The sequence below is a fragment of the Tarenaya hassleriana genome, unplaced genomic scaffold (genome assembly GCF_000463585.1).
Source record: "Tarenaya hassleriana unplaced genomic scaffold, ASM46358v1 Cleome3, whole genome shotgun sequence".
Lineage (NCBI taxonomy): Eukaryota > Viridiplantae > Streptophyta > Magnoliopsida > Brassicales > Cleomaceae > Tarenaya > Tarenaya hassleriana.
This window is the reverse complement of record NW_010966177.1, coordinates 8496231-8517370: the sequence shown is the minus strand read 5'-3', so window position 1 is coordinate 8517370 and position 21140 is coordinate 8496231. Positions and strand designations below refer to the sequence as shown.

At 37.3% G+C, this 21140-nt stretch overlaps 6 protein-coding genes across 7 annotated transcripts; 5 read left to right on the top strand and 1 right to left on the bottom strand.

The window, feature by feature from the left end:
- Positions 1 to 3988: 3988 nt before the first annotated feature.
- On the top strand, positions 3989 to 7872 carry LOC104820010 (transcription factor bHLH27-like). Its single transcript, XM_010550347.2, has 5 exons — positions 3989 to 4209; positions 4325 to 4487; positions 4928 to 5155; positions 5817 to 5987; positions 7597 to 7872. Exons 1-5 carry the CDS (start codon positions 4130 to 4132, stop codon positions 7690 to 7692), a joined length of 738 nt encoding a protein of 245 aa, XP_010548649.1. The 5' UTR covers positions 3989 to 4129; the 3' UTR covers positions 7693 to 7872.
- Positions 7873 to 8158: 286 nt separating this feature from the next.
- Positions 8159 to 9969, top strand: LOC104820009. Its single transcript, XM_010550346.2, has 2 exons — positions 8159 to 9252; positions 9638 to 9969. Exons 1-2 carry the CDS (start codon positions 8203 to 8205, stop codon positions 9794 to 9796), a joined length of 1209 nt encoding a protein of 402 aa, XP_010548648.1. The 5' UTR covers positions 8159 to 8202; the 3' UTR covers positions 9797 to 9969.
- A 2827-nt stretch (positions 9970 to 12796) lies between these two features.
- LOC104820008 (TBC1 domain family member 5 homolog A-like) lies at positions 12797 to 17232 on the top strand. 2 transcript variants are annotated; one of them, XM_010550344.1, is made up of 6 exons: positions 12797 to 13056; positions 13190 to 13386; positions 13519 to 13622; positions 13894 to 14070; positions 14750 to 16623; positions 16841 to 17232. In XM_010550344.1, the coding sequence occupies exons 2-6, from the start codon at positions 13241 to 13243 to the stop codon at positions 16988 to 16990; spliced, it is 2451 nt and encodes an 816-aa protein (XP_010548646.1). In that variant the 5' UTR covers positions 12797 to 13056; positions 13190 to 13240; the 3' UTR covers positions 16991 to 17232. The 2 variants fall into 2 exon arrangements, with proteins under 2 accessions (XP_010548646.1, XP_010548647.1); XM_010550345.2 differs by lacking the exons at positions 12797 to 13056; positions 13190 to 13386 and having other exon boundaries at positions 13545 to 13622; positions 13881 to 14070.
- LOC109116878 lies at positions 14098 to 14391 on the top strand (the record flags this gene model as incomplete). Its single annotated transcript, XM_019203107.1, has 1 exon — positions 14098 to 14391. A coding segment is annotated over one exon (219 nt), but the record flags the coding sequence as incomplete, so codon positions are not given.
- A 462-nt stretch (positions 17233 to 17694) lies between the features above and the next one.
- On the bottom strand, positions 17695 to 18938 carry LOC104820007. The gene is made up of 3 exons (XM_010550342.1): positions 18505 to 18938; positions 18202 to 18359; positions 17695 to 18017 (listed from the first exon to the last, which is right to left on the bottom strand). Exons 1-2 carry the CDS (start codon positions 18902 to 18904, stop codon positions 18226 to 18228), a joined length of 534 nt encoding a protein of 177 aa, XP_010548644.1. The 5' UTR covers positions 18905 to 18938; the 3' UTR covers positions 17695 to 18017; positions 18202 to 18225.
- Positions 18939 to 19103: 165 nt separating this feature from the next.
- LOC104820006 lies at positions 19104 to 20787 on the top strand. Its single transcript, XM_019203220.1, has 2 exons — positions 19104 to 19527; positions 20553 to 20787. The coding sequence occupies exon 1, from the start codon at positions 19208 to 19210 to the stop codon at positions 19478 to 19480; it is 273 nt and encodes a 90-aa protein (XP_019058765.1). The 5' UTR covers positions 19104 to 19207; the 3' UTR covers positions 19481 to 19527; positions 20553 to 20787.
- Positions 20788 to 21140: the final 353 nt, after the last annotated feature.

The following is a 21140-nucleotide window of genomic DNA, read 5'->3' as shown; positions in this document are numbered from 1 at the left end:
AATATAAAGTAGAAAATAAAATCAAACCGGGTCCTACAGAGAAAAATGTGCGTGGACCGGGTCAACCCGGAAAACAAACGGGAGAATCGTTTTCCTCATGGTTTACACCAAATCGACTGTTTAAGTGTAGACGCACGCACACCAATTTCGGCGATTCTCGAACCGGTGACATTATTTACACACATACATATATACATATATATATATATATGTGTGTGTGTATGGGTGTATTATATGAGTGTCAAAGAAGAAAAATATTTTGATCTTCTGAGCCATTTCTTCATTATATAGGGAATTAGAAGAGTTTTAGTTTATTTGAAATTTTGATATTAATTGTTTTTTATTTGGATTGGATATTCTTATCATGTTATGATAAGAATTATAAATTCTTACCCAATCCGTGGATACAATCGGTGGTGATCCAATGGTATAGTTGGTTGAAAATGATACATGGTATCTTTATCTTAAATCCTATGTTCGAATAGTGATTGGGGAGAAAGTGTACAATTTAATTGTTATATACATAATATATTCGGATTTTGGGAGGATTTTGGAAGATATAGTTATATTGAAGATCTGGTGAATTTTTAAAATAATAAAAAAAGAATTAAGAATTCTAAAAAAAGAAGACTATTTTGTATATATTTCAACTTTATTCGGTTATCAATAATATAAAAAGTTCTATTACACAAAACTTGACATAATATCATAGTTTGGTTACATTTTAAGGGGTTGAGATTTTATTATCTTTGATAATATGTCATTTTCATCGATAATATCACGTTGAAACTTCTGTTTTTGAAAAATAATAAGTTAATTGTGTGGTTTTCTATTGATTTTTTTTTATTTTTTTGTTTTATCTCATAACTCTCAAAGTCATTTTTTTTAAAAAAACAACAAAGATGTTTGTTGCATTTTATTCCCTCCTCCATAGTTTCGTCAACAATTTTTCTTTTACGTATTTGCATGTATACAATGTCAGTGGTCGTTTATATTTTTGTCAGTGAACGATATTTTTTATGCGTATGTTAGTATTGTCGTCTTTCTATAATAAACATTGAAGTTGAACAGACATCAGGCGCATTCCTTCATTAAGCATGAAGTCAGAGATGGGAAAGCTACCAATTTTTGGCACGATAGCTGGACAGAACTCAGGCCATTCATCTCTCTTACTGGAGGAATTGGACCGAGTCAGCTAAGAATTCACCAGCAAGCGACGGTAGCAGAAGCGGCATCAAGAGGAAGCTGGAACTTGCCAGGCGCCAGATCAGAAGCATTACAACAGATCCAGATTACTCTAGCAACTATTACCCCACCAGATGAGGCACAAGGCGATGACATAATCCTCTGGAAGCATAAAGCAGACTCCTTCAAACGCTGGTTCTCCTCAGCGCGCACTTGGGATCAAATCAGGACTCCGGGCGACAAAGCGGAATGGTACAACAATGTATGGCTGAAGTACTCAACACCGAGGTTATGTCTACTACAGTGGCAGGTATTCCTGAAACGCTTACCAACTAGAGACCGTCTCTCTCGATGGGGATTGCAGGTTGACCCTATTTGTTGTCTATGCAACCGGAAAAATGAGAGCCATTCTCATCTCTTTTTCGCATGCTCATATAGCTCGGGGGTATGGACTCCATATGCAGAATGTTGTTGGGAATGCCCACCTTTAGACATTGAACAATGTCAAGAATGGCGTTCTAGACCGAACAATGATAATAGCAGAAACCGGGTACTCTTTTCGAAATTGCTAGCACATATGGTTGTAGACATTGTATGGCAGGAACGTAATGCTCGAATATTTAAAGCAAAGTCGAGATCAATTCAAGAAACGTGTGCCAAGCTGAACCGTCATATGAGAACTCTCTTGCTGTCTCTACAGCTATGTAGCAGCCCTAGCAACAACAGTCTACTGGAAGATTGGTATTTCATTACAACAAGCCTAAGATAGATTTGGAGATTTGAGCAGCAAATCAGCTGTATTTTGTTTACCATTAACATGGGAATCCGTTTTGTAAATTCTTTTGTAACCCCTTTCTATGAGTAATACACAATCACATCTATTCCAAAAAAAAAACATTGAAGTTGAACTTTGAGTCGTCCAATCTCATACGTGTTACCACGTATGAGCTTACAATTATGAAGAATTTCGGTTTATGTAGAGTTTTGATATTAATGTGTTTTATATTTGGATTGGATTTATATATCCTTATCATGTTATAATAGAAATTAGGAATTCTTGTGAAGGAAAACTATGTTATATATTTAAATTAAACTCCATTTGTTGATATAAAGTTTTATTCCGTAAATCTTGACATGCAGTTTAATTTGTCAACTTTTATTTATATATATATACACACTAAATGCCAATAGATGATCATCAATGTTTTAGTTGAATGTGAAAGTTCAATTAATACAAAGCAAAAACTGTCTATTTCACACATTGGTTTTAACATATTGAATTCATTCTCTTTGGTACACATCCAAGGAATGCTACTTAATCATAGATTTGGACCGACGAAATTATCTGATAACATTCCGACAAAAGAGTGATTTGATATATGAAAAATATTGGATGAAGATTAATAGCAAAACAAATCCTTTCAAAACACAGTTGATGTTCTTGTTTTTTGTTGGGGGCAGAGAGGATGTTACCTACATGACAACATCGGATGCGTTGTATTTGGAGTTAGATTTTGGAATATCCCACGTTTTTATTTTCTTTTTCACTGCACATATATATATATATATATATATATATATAATATCCAAATTGCAAGATAAACCAAAACTTATAGGCCATTGCTTTATTAAAGGTGTGTTTAACTTTTTTTATTGAAAATGATATAACGTGGACTATATTAACTTTTCATGCATAATTAATTTTAGAATATCGTAGACTTAAATGTATTTTCAATTATTAGATATAGTTAGATTTGAACATTTAATGATTCAGCAAGATTGTGCATCGAAAAAATATTATTATTATTATTATTATTATCATCATCATCATCATCATCATTATTATTATTTAGCAACAATATGTGGATTGAAATCCCCGAATCAGTGCTGATTCAAAACCTGATTTTGTTGCAGTCGATATAAGAGACAAAAAGAGAATCTGTGTGACTCAAATGCATTATTAAAAAAATTGAAATTCGAATATTATTAAAAAGGTACATAATGCATCAATCAATCAATCACAATTGTCCTTTATATACACATAGTAGTGACATATACACACACGTACGCATAACCATTATGTTGGTATATATTAGATTTTAATCTTCTTTAAAAATATGTTCACATTGACCATACTGAATATAAATAATAGAAAATCTGATTATTTTTTTTTGTTAATTTGTAACTGTAATGATTTTTTTCCATTTTGGTTTAGCTTTGGTTTCATTGTTTATTTATTCCAAAACATCTTTAATTTTATTGAAACTTATAGAAAATTTGAACTTACATTGTTATTATTATTATTATTTAGTTTGATTTTTATAATATTTAAATTTTATTAAAAATAAATTATCTATTTGAACACATTCGATTATGATGAGTAATAATGATTATTGTATAAAAAACCCCATCGATATCCTTAATTATTAATTATTATAGTGAAGTCAATTTACATAGATAATGTTATATATATAAACTCTTAATAAAACATAATTTAATTTTAATAGAATTCTTAGTGTAATAAAAAAATCGAATTAAATATAAAACATAATAATATGATTACCATATTTTTTTGTAAATATGAAGATGGAAATGGAATATATATATATGAGACAAAAAAAAAGTGTAGAAAATAAGAAATAAAAGTATTCGTATCCACATGCCAAGATCTTGGTCTCCGAAATGGACGGTGAGGATTGGTCTTACCTAAGGAGATTGAGATCTCAAACACACCACGTGCTTTAAATCCTGATTTCTGAGCCTCTCCCTATTCAATGATGACCCATTTGATTTTCTCTGACTCCTCCGCCTATAAAATCTCCCATCAGGTGTTGTAATTCTCAACCAACCAACCAACCAAAAAACACAAGAAGAAGAAGGAGAGAGAGAGAGATCCATATATACCAAGAAAAGCATCTCTCTGGTTTCTTGATCTTGTCTGAAAATGGAAAATTTCGGCGACGAGTACAAGAACTACTGGGAAACCACAATGTTCTTCCAGAACGAAGAACTCGAATACGACAGGTTTTTTCCTTCTTCTACTTTTGCTTATTTTTTCCAGCGTTTTTTTTTATAAAAAAAATCTGGGTGATATTAATTTTTTTTTAAGTTTCGGGGTTGAATCGTAATTAATAAACAGTTGGGCGTTCGAGGAGGCGCTGTCGGGATCAGGGGAGTCCAGTTCGCCGGACGGAGCAGCCACTTCGCCGGCGTCGAAGAATGTCCTGTCGGAGAGGAACAGACGCCACCGCCTCAACCAGAGACTCCTCGCTCTCCGATCTGTCGTCCCCAACATCAGCAAGGTAACTTTTCTCTATATATATATATGGGTAGAGATATATATGTATATATATATACAATCAAAACCCTAACTAAGATTTTCTCTCCTATATATATGAATATAATTCTCTGTATTTCTATATCCAACGCATTTTTAAGGAGGAGAGTGTGTGTGTGTGCGCTTTTTTTTAATTATTATATAATAATAAAAAAATTAGCAATGACTCGAGTGTTTATCTAAGTATTTGTAAATACATTACCAAAAAAAAGTATTTGTAAATAATTAAGGTAACCAAATTTTATCATCTTAGTTTCCTTCCTGAAGTACCAAAGGTGACAAGTTGCAATGTGAGAGAGTTTGTGTGCTGACACAGGGCATGTCATATATATATATGTATATGATTAATTACTAATTGCGTTAATTGAATTAATAAAATTAGTGGATTAATGTATACACATATAGTTGGACAAGGCATCGGTGATAAGAGATTCGATAGCATACATCGAAGAACTGCGGGAGCAGGAGAAGAGGCTTGAAGCGGAGATAAGAGAACTCGAGTCATTAGCCTCCTCTTATAGAAACCCCACAAATGGTTATAACGATAATTACGCTCTTAGTTATCAATATCATCAAGAGCTTCTTCCCTCGGGGAAGACCAAAGCACGCTCCTCTCCCATCGAAATCCTAGAAGTAAGCGCATATACTTACACATATACATATATATACATATATAATAAGCTAATTAATTAACTCTCTTATTGACTCTTGATCACTGTTATTAATTATGCTTTTTGTCTTTTAGTGTATATTTTCTTTTTATATTTATTAATTTTATTTAAACCATTTGTCGTTTTTCTGGTTCATTTATCCTTGGATCCGGATATTATGACTTCTTGCAACAATGATTTGGGACATGATTAAGGTGCACACTTAAAAAAAAGATTTCTAATGTTATGTAAATTTTTTTGTTAATCAGTTATTATGAACCAAGATCTAAACTAATCTAGAGGGGATAGAAGTCAACGATATGAATTGGATTATACACTCTCTCTCCAAATTTGAAGTTCAAACTCGGGTGGGACAGACGATTTGCACCCAGTTTCACCGGTTTGAACTATCTAAATTTGGGTGTAATGTTATGTCATATATTTATATTAATTTTATATTTTATATATCGTGTCGGAATATAAAATTGGAATATATATATGGTTTTAGATTTCAATATCCGAACAAATGATAACTACATAGTGTAACGAAAAAATCGGATTTTATATATAATTTGGATACCATGGACTAATTTGGGGATTTTGTTTGTGTACATATATACTTTAAATTAAATAATAAAAAAAAGTTGAAGGTGACGTGCATGGGAGAGAAGACGGGAGTGGTGTGCATAACATGCAGCAAGAAGAGGGACACAATGGTCAGACTATGCGAAGTCTTCGAGTCTCTGAACCTCAAAATCATCACAGCCAACATCTCTTCCTTCTCCGGTCGCCTCTCCAACACTCTCTTCCTCGAGGTCTCGATCTCTTCCCCCCCTTTTTTTTTTTAATTCTCAATTAATATATAATCCATCACTTTGTATTACACATAAAATTAAAAGTTTATGTTTATAAAAAAAAAATTAAAAATGTATAACCCATCTAACACACTAACACGTTTTTTGTTTTGGTAATTGTATTAGATTTTAGAATTTTTTTTTTTTACTTGTATAATTCGCTTGCTGTTATGGTTAGTTTGCTTATTGCACACTCTAAGAATAGTGATGTGTGTGTGTATATATATATATAAAATTTCGTAGGACATAAAATTTATTTAAAGAAAAATTGTTGAAAAATAACACGTAAAGACAAAGCATATCGAGATTTGTGGAGTGCTTTAATAAAGTGAGATATTGTTTTTAATTAACATAAATTATAACTCTTCTTACAAAAAACAAATAAAAATAATTGCAGATTTACAAAGGGAAACGTGAAAAGGACCCATTTAAATTATAATTTGGACCCACTTGTCTCCCTTCTATTATTACTCTAATTTATTCACTTTTCTTCAATATACATATTCATATACATTATTTCATCCTCTTTTTATTATTATATTATAGTATTTAATGATAGGAATTATTTTAATTCAAAAGTAATCAATAATGCTTTCCAGTTATTATTATGTCCTTGTGACCATCGCCTTTTGATTAGATTCTTTAAAAAGTTAATTAAATGTGCTTAATATCAAACCCTAAAGTAAACTAATCTATGTGTTGAAAAAATAAAACTCTTACTTTTATTCCGTGTGAAACGGACGTGCCTCACGGCGCGTAGGCGCGTGGTCGGAGCGACTATTGTAGGAAAAATATAAACGCATTAAAAACACGTTTTATCATATGAATTAAATTGCATTTTCAAATGCTCCACTCATTTTTTTAATATTTTTCCCTTTCTCATTCATCTTTCAAACACCTGCTTTTCAATTTCAATATCTCTATTTGGTGAAAACTACATCATTTCTTATATCAATCGATATATACACTAAAATTCGTTTTCAAGTTTTTACTTAGTTCATATAAAATCAATAAAGAGAGTGTGTGTGTGTGTGTGTATATATCATATATATATATTAAAATTATGCGGTAGAGGGTTTAGAAACATGTATATTTGGGTTGGATTTGACATATGGTTTGGTGTTCAACGTGTCATTGAATTAATACACTTACACTGTGCATATTTCGGCATATAGTATAATATTATTTTTACAAGAACTGTTGTTTAAGTCATGGGTCTCGAGAGAAATCCGTAATAAAATATTATATTCGTAATGGATGGAGGAGTAGGTGAAGAAATCATTTAGTCCACCTGTCTTTATTTGGTACCGCTAATTAAATCATTTGTAAAATAAAATGATTTTTTTTTCTATAAATATTTGGCATCAATCATTATATATAATTAATTTGTATGATTTCCCTTGCGTATTACTATTAATCATCAAAGTCATATGTAATGTGCGCAGTCTTGACCGAATTCAAACCACACATAACACAATCATATTGTTTCCAATTGAAATACATTTTTTTTTATCATAATTATTTTTGGGTAAATTATTATTATTATCGTCGTTTCGATATTTTGTTGAAGGTGGAGGAAGAAGAGGGAGCTATACTGGAGGCCAAGATCCACACAGCCATTGCAGCTTTCAATGATTCTCGCTATGGCAGTCCTATGAGCTTCTGATCCACAGAGAGAGTATCCGTGTAATATATGTATGTAATGATTTTATATATTCCGCATCAATATATTCATGCCGGATATATCCTCGGATACTACGTTAATATATATATATATATATATATATATAATTTTTTTTAATGGTTTTTTGTATATTGCTTATGAAAATGTCTCAGTTTCTGTGAACAGAAAGGTTTCTTGCTTCATGTTCTTGAAAATAAAATAAAATAATATCGTGTTTGAGATCCACGGTCCAGTTCGAGTCCCATCACATTACTCATTGGGCCTACGAAGAGATAATTGGGCCTGACTTGATCACTCGGCCCATTATTCCGGCGATTCATTTCTCCCTTCGATCAGCCATAATTTCTTGAGCCCACTAACACATTATTGGACCTTAAATGGGCCTATTCATTCGGCCCAACAGTGTTTCTTCGAATTACTAACCCCTTTCCCGACCCAGGAGGCTCCGAGCTTCGTTGTCCTTCCTCCTCGTCCCTCTCTATCTCTCCCCCCATGGAGTCTCTGGTAGCAAACTACGCTTCTTCCGACGAAGAAGAAGAACGGAAGCCGAAAGAAGAAAGGTTCACTGGGAAATTCCCTAAGCCTTCTGCTTCGTCATCGTCGTCTTTCTTCTCGGCTCTCCCTCAACCGAGAAACCCTAAAACTTCTTCCGATGGAGATTTGGATTCATATTCCGGTAAAGGAAAGTCTTCTTCCTTTTTATCTTCTCTTCCTCCTCCGAAATCTCTAAAGTCTCAGCAATCCTGTTCCGCTTCGTCGAATTCTGTTCCTGCTCCGCCCAAACGCGTTGTACAGATCAGACTTCCGGTGAACCCTAGACTGAGCAATCTGGATGATGAAGACGAGGAAGATGAAGATGATAAAAAGAGGAAGAAGCGGAGGCAGATGGAATCTGCGGCATCACACGATTCTTCGGTGAAATCGTTCTTGTCGGCCATGCCGGCTCCGAAGAGCTCCGCAACCCTTGGTGTCCTTCCTTCATCGGGTTCGGGTCGGAGATCCATAATTGAGACAGAAGCACCTTTAATGGCGGAATCAGGTAGTGATCATAACGCATCAAGTCATGAGGATCATCAATCTTTTAATACCAACAGTGGCACAAACTATGCGAATTATGGGTCGGGAATGGATCAAAGTGCTCAGAGTTATGCATCAGGAATGGATAATTACTATGGTGGGTATGATCCGAATGTTAGCGCTAGTGGTGATGCTTCTGGGTATGCTGGTTATGATCCGAATGCTAGTGCTAGTGGCGATGCTTCTGGTTATGGTGGCATTGGTGGGTATGATGGTAGCTATGGAGGTAATGCTGGTTATGGTGACCAGTATGGGAATACTTGGGCTGGTGGAAGTGGTTTTGACCCGACAACGGGATTGCCCGAGTCTGTGGGAGCCATTGACAGTGCAGTGAAGAGAGCTCGAAGAGGTAAGAAAGATATGCCGCCTCAGATAGTCGAGGTGAAGCAAGATGAGCTGATGAAGAATAGGCCAAGGGAAGACCAGGTTAAGTCAACTGGAATCGCCTTTGGTCCTGCTTATCAGGTATGCTTACCATCAATCTCTACACTTTTCATAGATTTGTGGTTTAAGATATTGGATGTTGTTGTCGGTAGGGTTTGTCTTGATTTTGCTGATATGAATTAAGCTTGTACTTGTAGGAGATTCCATTAGAGAACTTACAGAGCATTCCGTATTTGAGGAATGGCCTTATCGATGTTTTTTGCAGTTTGAGTTTGGGCAGGGAAAAGATCTAAACAGACAAGGGCTAGGGTCTTTCCCGTACTTGCAATAACATTTTGACATCCGGGCTTTTGTCGTTTGTTTCTGGATTAAGAACACAAGATTCATACTGGATAGAGTTTTGTTGCATAATTCACCAATGGCGGGCTGGGTGTGAGTTTGTTTGCATTTTGTTTATAAAATGCAGCCGGCACCATCAAAGGGGAAGCCAACGAAGCTTCACAAGAGGAAGCATCAGATTACGGCATTATACTTCGACATGAAGCAGAAGGAGATGGAGCTAGCGGAGAGACGTTCCAGGGGTTTGCTCACCAAAGCCGAGACTCAAGCCAAATACGGTTGGTGATATATCATTGTCATATATTGTCTGTCTTCGTTTTCTAAACAAGTAACCTCATGATAAGACATAACTGGATTTGTTGTCGTCTTCCAAGATGATCCAAAATGGGTTGAAGGGATTATTTTGTATGAATTTTGTTTTGCTAGTAGGGCTGGCCATCTCGGGTTTTATGTTTTTTTTTTTTTTTGAGTTTCAATGTCTGAAAACGTTATACCTGTTCGGTATGATTTGATTTGGCTTTTATTGAAGAAAATAATATTTTTACAACACTCTCATTCACATCAAAATCTCATTTCTGTTGCCAAAAGTTTTTCAAAAATCCCGAGGGAGCACTCAAATCTCATCTGTGTGTATATATCAAAATGAGTTGCTCAAGTCCTCTACTACTGAGAGGAGCACGGCAAACGCACAATTACAGGTCCCATCACAAAGTATGATATCATCGTGGTATTAAGAATTATAATAATATATTTTGTAGATTTTAAAATAAAAACGAAAAGTTAATGAATTCTTTCTCCACCATTCTTTTTTTTTACAAATTTGAGAATTTTAACATGGTTTACCTTTAATAATTGTTAGAAATTAATCAAGAACTCGTGTATTTGTTTTTCCGATTTTTCATTTTGAGAAAACTGATAGAATGAATAAGAAAAACAATTAATTGAAGGAGAGAGAATGGCGATTTTGATTTGCAATTGATGCTCTTCTGGGTGAGCAAGTTTAGGGTCCTTGTAACAGAAACACAATCAACTAAGCAACAGACTCGGACATTATTCAACAACCAAAGTTGCAGAAAAGTAAAATCAGAATCGAGACTAAAAACATCTTCAATAATTTGATACATTTCATTCGTTACAACCAAATTCCAATTTTATATATCTAAATCATTAGGTGTTAGGGCTTCGTATTGTTGAGTCAAATATATACAATTTATGTATTTTGCTTTTTATATATATATATATACACTGTCATTTTAACCATTTATTTACATGTACATATTCATAAAAGTTTCATTGAATATTACCATGTATATTATATTATTTTAGAAAAATCCCATATTTCTCCACGATTTTTTTTCATGTTCTTTTTTCTTACATCAGTTTTTAACTTGACCAAAAGTTATACCGGAATACAAAATCAAAAAAAGTGTGACGACGTAAAATGTAACACAATCCCGTTAAAAACTTGGTTGACATTGCAAGATACACCAGAAAAATGTATACGTATATATGCCACATCAGTTAAAAATTCTGGATCAGTTAATAAATTGACAGAAAATCTATAAAAAAAAATTAAAACCCGAATAATTAAAAAAAAAAACTCTAAAAACCAAAACACCTAAGCTCTCTAGACACTACTTACTCTCATCTCTCAACTCCCGATTTTCTTATCCTCCGACACTCACTCTCATTTCTCCCTTTTCTACCCAACCGATCCCCCTCATAACTCTCTCACACCACGATCTCCCTCACGGTTTTTTTTTTGTTAATCAGGAGATTCACTTGGGCCTTCGGCCTAACCTATATCTACTTAGATCCGGAAGCAGTTTTTAGGGGCCCGACGACGGGGTCCAGAGAACAACACCCTCCCAACCGAAAAATTATCCCCTTTACGGTTGATGGTGTTTATGATGATATATTAGTAGATGAATTCAATATCGGAAGAACATGAAAAATTCACAAGGCATAGAAAAAGATCATCAATGGAATATATTATGTTACGTGAATATTTGTTTGTTTGTCAAATGTAAACCATGGGGGAAACCATAAGGTCGGGGGTTCGATTCCTCGCCGTCTCCTTGCCTCTCAAATGTCGTTTGTTAGTTACGGCTGATTTACCTTCCACGTGTGTGTTGTAGGCTCGTGTGCATGACTTGGGGTTTTTCTTGATCCGCGATGCTGTACTAATGCCGTCCTCTTCTGGTCTATTGGACTGTGAGACGTTACGGTGTCCGGTGTCCGAGCTGAAGAGTTGCAGGGCAGATTCCCCAATGTAAAAAAAAAACGAGGTGGTGGAGATGACCCACGTGTAAGCCTCTCTATGGCGCGGAATATTAAGACTGACGTGGGAAAAGCACAGAAATATCAATAATAATAATATATGTCACATTATACTAAATTAAAATATGGGGAAATTAAATTTGATGGACAGACTTTTCCTAACACAAGTTCCATATTTTTTTGGCTATTTTTGATGGCACCTTACAGCATCCACGCATCCACGCATACAAGACAATACGACTTTTCGTACACACGGGGAGAGAATTTCCTCTTAACTTTTTTTTTTTGCGATTTTTTACCGAAATGTTATTATCACAAATATTATTAATCTTGATTATATCCACAGAGCAAGACCATTGTTATATATTTTTAATATTGTAAAAGTATTTTATCTTTTCTTATAATCGAATATCGGAATAATGTTTACTTCAAACTAATCATGGATATGGAAATGATTGATTATATGAACATTCGACTAATCCAAAACATTTACAAATATGTATTTCAGAAGCAACAAATTTAATCCGTGTTATGAAATAAGTTGTGTACATGTATAATATTGTGTTCCCAATTTTTTGTAGAGTGGTGACATTAGTATAAAATCATTAAATAATTTACACAAAAATATTTGTATTTTTTTTTAATTTTTGTTGGCAAGGCAGGACTTAATGTAACATTCAGCTAATTTTTTTTTTCATATTACCAATATTAAATAGGTGGTCATTAAATCCACATTATGATATCATAATGAGTGTATTTTGAACAATATTTACCTCACTAATTTTTGCACATTATTACATCTATGAACCCCCCCCCCAAGAAAATTCCAATTATTGTTTTTCTTATAATTTTATTTTGCCTTATATTATTATACATAAATTCCAAAGGTCATCAGTGATTGTTCATATGTTATCGCTAACAATTAACAAAATCATAGCTTATGGTAAAAATGTGGTAATACACATATGAGTTTCACATCATCATCATCATCATCATCTGGTCGAAAATTAACAAGTAGGGGGAGGACAAAAAAGTTTTTTAAGAAAAAAAATGGAGGTGCTGAAAACCCATCACGTAATCTCTCTCTTTTGGGGAGAGAGACAAAGCTGCACAATCTCTCCAACTCGATTCCTTTAGATTCGATTTGCATTTGGATTTCCACCCGCTTTCCGTTCGCTTTCTTTCCATTTCGATTTCTATTTCTGGTGTTGTTCATCGGAGGAATTTTATCACGCATACGCTGGATTTATTAGCTGTTTCAGAAAGGCAAGTCTTTAATTACGGATTGCATCCGACTTGTCATAGGTTGACTGATTTTCCGGGAAACTCTGATTTCCTGGAAAATTCTAAAACTTTCCCGGATACTTCCCTCATTTGCGGGTAAACTCGTGATACTCAGAAAGCTAAAGAGACAGAAAACTCTATAGCTCCACCGGAAATCGAGCAGGCGATGACGGAATCTCCGATAACCGATGTGTCCGATAGTCGCTTTGCCAATTTGAGGGGAGTGCGGTGGCGCGTGAATCTTGGTGTTCTTCCGTCTCCGGCTTCTACCATCGACGATTTTCGCAGAGTAACAGCTGATTCTCGCCGAAGGTAGCTTTCTGATCGCAAACAAAGACCCAATAATCAATATTTAACAGAACTTGAGCCTCTAGGGTTTATGAGTCTGTTGATAAGAGCAATTTCATTATGTATGTATGTGTTTGTGTTGCTCTTGTCATGTAGATATGCATCTTTAAGAAGACGGCTTCTGATAGATCCACATGTATCCAAGGATGGAAACAATTCCCCAGATCTCTCCATTGACAATCCCTTATCACAAAACCCAGGTAACATCTATGTTTTCTTGCACTGCAAGAACTAGTACTGTCCCGAGGCATCTATATACATTATGTTTAGTAATCTCGTTTTATTCCTGAAAATGCGTGTATCGGTTTTCAGTATACACGTATAGGCCCCGTATTTACCCGTTGCAGTGGACATCTTGTAATTATCTTTTTGATTGTTGTATCCATGAATGCTAATGAACTCCATTATCTTACGATCATTCGAATTCTTAACGTTTTATTAGACTGAAAAGTTTGAAGAATCTCTACGCAGATAGCACATGGGGCTGCTTCTTCCGCAATGCTGAGTTGGAGAAAACTGTTGATCAAGACTTATCGAGGTTATATCCAGAGCATGGGAGCTATTTCCAAGCGGCTGGGTTCCAAGGCATGCTAAGACGGATTCTTTTGTTGTGGTGCCTTAAGCATCCAGAGCATGGGTATAAACAAGGTAGTCTATGCCATCCTTTGTTTTCTTTTTCTTGCCTATGGACTAAATATTATTACCTTTTACATCAAGAATTCTGTGAAGAGAGGTCTCGACAATTACAACGAGAAGTACATTCAGACCAGCTCCGTTGATCCTCTCCTTCATGTCTGTTTCGGTGGCATGATCCTTTCGTACCTTGTCGCTCTTCCCCACGAGCGCCGCCACCTGGAGCATCAGCAGCATGCCAAGGAGCATGGCGGTCACTGATGTGGAGGAGGAATCAGTTCGATGCGTTCATTACTCCATGATTTGAGGTGTGTATGAGGATACGTTTCAGTTTTCATTTGTTGAGATCGGTTGATGGTTTCCAGGGCATTGGTTTTGGTGATGGCGTGTGATCCTTAGGAATCCAAATTCGGAATTGATAATCATGTAGATGATTTTAGTATCGGTAATTAAGTATATCACATCTTTTGCGATTCCGCACCTCAAGTTCTGCGATTTTTGGTTTCATATGGGTAAACTGATTGGAGCGATATTCTAATTGTTTGTTTGCGCTCAAATTACCTGTCTTTATGAACAGAATGATTTTGGCATTAGGTGATTAAGACATTAAGTCTATTACATCTTTGCAATTTTGCACCGATGCGGTGATTTGAGGATTCGTATTGATGGAATTGATTGATGGGATACTGTAGAGGAATGCATGAGCTTTTGGCACCCCTGCTCTACGTTCTTCATGCTGATGTTGAGTGTCTTTCTGGATTGCGTAAAGATTACGAAGATCACTTCACTGACAGATTTGATGGTCTGTCTTTTGAGGAAAGAGATGACACTTACAATTTTGATTTCAAAAAGTTTCTGGACTCCATGGATGATGAGGTTGGCTCTCAGGGAAGGTCGAGGAAAGTAAAGTGTCTAGATGAGCTCGATCCTGAAATCCAGTCTATTGTGATGTTGAGTGATGCCTATGGGGCCGAAGGTGAACTTGGGGTTGTCTTGTCTGAGAAATTCATGGAGCATGATGCTTACTGCATGTTCGATGCTCTCATGAATGGGTCCCATGGTTGTGTTGCCCTTTCTGACTTCTTTACTTATTCTCCGGCCAGAGGGTCCCATTCCGGGCTGCCTCCTGTTCTTGAAGCATGTGCTGGATTCTATCATCTTTTATCAGTTGTTGATTCATCTCTGCACAGCCATCTGGTTGAACTCGGAGTTGAACCCCAGTACTTTGGGCTTCGTTGGTTGCGGGTTTTGTTTGGACGAGAATTTTCAGTTCAGGATCTCTTGATAGTATGGGACGAGATATTCTCAGCAAATAATGGTAGTAGCATGGATGAAAATGATGCAGATGACACAAACCACACTTTCAGGATCCTTGATTCTCCTCGGGGAGCCCTCATTTCGGGTATGGCTGTTTCAATGATATTATATTTAAGGTCTTCCTTGCTTGCTACTGAGAATGCAACGTCCTGTCTCCAGAGACTATTAAATTTCCCAGAGAACATTGACCTCAGCAAGATTATAGAGAAGGCCAAGACATTACAGGTTTTGGCGTTGGATGCTGATGTACGATCAGCCCTATCGATGAAGGGTGTTTTTTATCAGAGCAGTCCTGTAGCTGCAAGAGCTAACAGTTTTCCATCTGAATCCGTTTCTCCTAAATCTCCTTTGATTATTGCACCCAAGAGCTATTGGGAGGAGAAATGGAGGGTTCTACACAAGGCTGAAGAAGATCAAAGGCAAAGTGGTTCAGAGAAAGAAAGCCCAACACAGCGAAAGAGGGTGTGGTCAAAAGTGAAAAAGCTTTTGAGGACAGAAACTGACCCATCGCCCGGCAAGACTGAAAACGGGAAAAGGAAAGTCAGTTCATTGTCAGTGAGACGGAGCTTGCTTGAAGATTTGTCTCGGCAGCTTGGTTCTGACCCTGAGGAAGCTAATGAAAGGGACAAGTCGATAGATGATGGTGAGTGTCCTGTGTTTATGAGTAGAGAAGATAGCCCTCCTTTAGAAACCGAGGACAGAAGAATGGATTTCGTCCAATCTGCAGGAGAAGAAAGTGGACATGGACCCAGTGAGGAGAGTTCGTCAATCTTTTCAGATCCAACAAATCCTCTCAGAGATTCAAACTATAACGGAAATGATTCAGAGAGCAGTGCTTTGTCAAACTTTTCCCAGGAGGAAAACGACAATAGTCAAAGGACAAGTGTGGATTCGCCTCTTCCTGTTTCCTGTCACCTGAGCAATGAGCCACTGGAAACTCACTCTACAGGTCATGAGGAGGCCAATGAAAAACCGAGGGGCATTGCAAAGGAGCGGAAGCTTCTGCCCGGAAAGTTCCAGTGGTTTTGGAAGTTTGGGCGCAATTTGGCTGGTGAGGAGGAGACTTCTACTAGGAATGATTCTACCGATGCTACAAAATCTGATAATGTCGAAAGAAGCAAGAGCAACGTGATCTGTGCTTCTGGGTCAAATTCTCCCCTAGCATCATCTTCTGGCAACAAAGGAGAAACAGACCAGAATATGATGAATACGTTGAAGAACCTTGGCCAGTCCATGCTCGAACACATTCAGGTAACTTCCTTCTGTTTACATTTACTCTGTTTGTATCGACAATGCAACAGAAACAAGAAAATAGCTGAAAGTGTTACTCTTTGAGTTCTCATACTGTAATGTTAAATTCTCCGAGAAAATAGGAACATTGTGTTAAAAGATTGATTGGGCTTCATCATCTTCCCGGGAAACCAGTTTTCGGGTTTAATGTGGATTACTTCTTACTGGGTTTTTACAGGTAATAGAGTCGGTGTTCCAGCAAGAAAGAGGACAGACAGGATTGATGGAGAGTTTAACAAAGACCAATTTGGTTGGGAAGGGACAAGTCACTGCCGTTACAGCGCTCAAGGAGCTCCGGAAGATGAGCAATCTTTTGTCGGAGAGGTGAAAGGCAAAAGGCCCTTTTCCCACAATGCTTGCATTCGTTCATTCTTCTTCACCTGCGTATATGCATTTTGTAAAGTGTTTTATTGTTTTAGGAACGCAGAATTAAAGAGGTCTAAGTTAGGATGTCTTTTTTGGAATTTGCTTAGAATCTCAACCTGAAAGTTGTGGTTCAGTTTCATATGAGGGGGGACTTTGTACATGTGTATTCTTGTGAGCTATCAATAAAAATGCCCTTATCATGTGTCTGCTCTGTGAGATTTGAATTTGGCACCGATGTGAAAATGATCGAGTATCCGCAGATTAAGGGAACGAGACCAGAAATTGAACCTAATCCTAACCCTAGACGATGTTTCAGAAACTCAAATTCCACATCAGTCTTGTCTCCTATTTTCCTGCATCCAAGCCAAGGTTCTTTTATTCTTTGTTCCTATGGGGGGCAGGGGCCTAAAACGGGTCGACCCAGCCGACCCAGCCCGATCTCGATTTCAGAATTTGTTTAGTCCAATCCAATCCGATCCGAAAAATACTTAACTCGAATATTTTTTAAGGATTTTTTTTTCTAACTAGCGAACCCTTGTGCACTCGCCGAGTTGACTCGTTCAAACGTTTTTAAATCAAATTTACTGAACCCAACTCGGTAAAATATAGACGGACCTATCAGTCTAGCCCACCCCGTTTTGACACCCGTATGCAAAGTCATTCATGTACATGAAAAGAGAAAGATCACAACTTCTATTAACCATTCAGAAGAACAACCGGCAAGGGTTTGAAGGAAAAACACCTACAACAATGTGAAGCATCTTCTCAAGGATAAAATTATATGGCTGCATTGTCGTGGACTCTGGATGAAAGCGGCAGATATCCGCAAGCCATTGTATCGAGCTTAATAAAATCACAACGAACTAACCCGGCCAGAGATCTTGACCATGCCAACTCCGAGGATTGTGTGCATCTTCATCTACATCATTACATTATCCCAGTTCAGTTCAACTTCTTCGGAATCAGATCTCATCTCTTTCTCCCCCATCCTGTATATTCATGGATCAGAACTGGGTTTTGTCATAATAGGCAGGAAATGATCATAAACAGTGTTGTTTACCCGCACAGATTCCGGATATATTACCCAAATATCATGCCAAAACCCAAAATTCTACCGCATTGTCATCTAGACAAATAAAAAGACGATTCTTAGGGATAGAAACAGAGTTTAACCTTGCCATGTTCTTGAGAAATCTGTCACTTTTCTTCATCTCCGGGTTTAGATCCACCCGAATTCGGAAGGAGCTCGATCTTCACCTCCAACACCTCCTCGTTCCCCGCGATGCTAAACTCCGTATCAGCTTCTGCCTCTTCCGTAGGAGCAGAATCATCTGTTGTTCGAAACGAATATAACAAACGTATCACCATGGATATCTAGCAACAATCGCATATACAAAAAGGTATATTGTTGGGGGAAACAACACCATCGTAAATTGTTCAGAGAATTGAAGGCTGAAAATCTCAGTTTTTGCATACCAGGAGGAACGAAGAATGAGGAGCTAGGCCAACCACGAAGAGACATGACGGAGAGGGACTCTTCCTCCGACAACGGATTGGCCACCTTGTCGACCAAATCGGCGATCTCGGATCCCGCGTTCTGAGAAGGCGGGACCCAGAACGACGAGCCGGGGATGAACGGGAGCCAATCGGGGGTCGACTTGTGCACGATGATCCTCCGAAACATGTCGTTGAGCTTCTTGATGAATTCGGCTCTGGCCTCCGACTGAGAAGATGAATCGAGATCGATCTCAACAAATTGGGGCTTCGACGAGAAAAGTCGGCGGAAACAAACGTAGCTCGGCGGCACCGGCGCCGGAGAGCGGATGAAACGGAATCCACCGTGAGGGATTAGGGTTTTGGTGAGCGATCGGGCCATTTCCAGATAGAGAAATTAGAGAGAAAGTGGAGAGATATATAATATATTCATAGTTCATACGGTTTCCATATCCGACAGACAGAGCAAGTCGGTGTAAAAAAGATCCGAAAGTAAGATCCGACCCGAATCCAGAATTAAAAAAAGCAAATTATAAAAATATCCACGAAAGTAATATTTTGGCTTTTTACACTATTTTCCTAATATAATTTCCCACCTTCTCGATGATCCCCATTTCTCTTGCAAATTAGGGTTAGCACGATTTCTCTACGTTTCGCTGAATCCGGACAGAAGAAAGGGACGACAATGGCGATGAGGAAGCTGTTCAGTGAGATCAAGGGGAAGAAGGTGAAGGAACTCCCGAGCTACTTCAAGCCGATGTTGACGCTTGAGAACATCAAGAATTCTGTGAAGAGAGGTCTCGACAATTACAACGAGAAGTACATTCAGACCAGCTCCGTTGATCCTCTCCTTCATGTCTGTTTCGGTGGCATGATCCTTTCGTACCTTGTCGCTCTTCCCCACGAGCGCCGCCACCTGGAGCATCAGCAGCATGCCAAGGAGCATGGCGGTCACTGATGTGGAGGAGGAATCAGTTCGATGCGTTCATTACTCCATGATTTGAGGTGTGTATGAGGATACGTTTCAGTTTTCATTTGTTGAGATCGGTTGATGGTTTCCAGGGCATTGGTTTTGGTGATGGCGTGTGATCCTTAGGAATCCAAATTCGGAATTGATAATCATGTAGATGATTTTAGTATCGGTAATTAAGTATATCACATCTTTTGCGATTCCGCACCTCAAGTTCTGCGATTTTTGGTTTCATATGGGTAAACTGATTGGAGCGATATTCTAATTGTTTGTTTGCGCTCAAATTACCTGTCTTTATGAACAGAATGATTTTGGCATTAGGTGATTAAGACATTAAGTCTATTACATCTTTGCAATTTTGCACCGATGCGGTGATTTGAGGATTCGTATTGATGGAATTGATTGATGGGATACTGTAGTAGCTTCTGCCCGAACCGTCAAATTGCCGTCTTTTTGAAGAAAATGGTTGTTTGCTTGGTGCAAAGGGTTTAATGCAACTTTTGGTGGGATAGGATTGGTATGATCCTAATTCACAGTGCCTGCAACAATGTTTTGATGAATCTGTGCGAAACCATGGGGTTTTTAATACGTAAAAGAGAATTTGATATCTGGGTTTCACTGAGTTTCGTATCACAGAAGGTTAGAGGCATGATTTCTGAACCATTTTCTGTCTGTCTTTAGGCTCTTAGAATAGGCCTGGAGTTGTGTTGTCTGGACCCTGAATCATATTTAGATCACTTGGCTGGGGGATCTACTTTTTGTGTTTGTTTCATGATGTTCTGGTTGTCATGGTGGTGGAAGATGTGAAATTTCAATTGTTTACTTGGTTGCTGCATATCATATGCAGTATGGTTTTTAAATATTTGAGTTAGTCAGATGTCGTTTTGGCGTTGCTTGTCTAGATGCTAATTCTATAGGATAATTGACCTATTTTATCTTTGTACTCGTCTTCACTTTGCTGCTATATTCTCTTGGAGACACTATCACTTATCTCCCTGGCATGAATTCAGCACATCGATTTTTTTACTAATATTGATCGTTATTTCTGTCTTTACTACAGATTTGGCAGTGCAAACCTTTGTTCGGCAGTGAAGATTATGTTGCTCAATTTCTTTTTTCAAGTTTCCTGGATCTTCTTGACCAGAAGAACCTTTGTTTTGATATGTATTTCACATGCAATAAATGAAGCATGATGCCTAAACATCGAAACTATTTTTATCGCATATGACAATAGCACGGCCGGCGGTCGTTTATGTCATATCAAAATGCAGTCACTTAACTTAACATATTCATTACTTGATTGGCTAATAAGTACCGCAGAGGGATATACATATTAGTATTATTCTCTATGCTTGAGCTTGTTTTGTCTGATCCTATCTTATGTAGAATGAGCACCATTGGTCGGCAAGACGACTAAACTAAACTAAGTGAAGGAGGCAAAGGTACCCTTTTGGAGCACAACGGTGACAAGGGTGAGCCTCGGGTCAAATAGGGCTGGGTGTGGGTATCCAAATTTTGGATATCAGGGGCACTCGAAATTCGGATATCTGGCCAAGCTAATATCCGAATCCGTTGTCTGTAAAAACCTAGATAACTCAAACCCAAGAGAAAGGCTGTGAGCGGGCGTGATCTAGGACTGGTTTTTGAT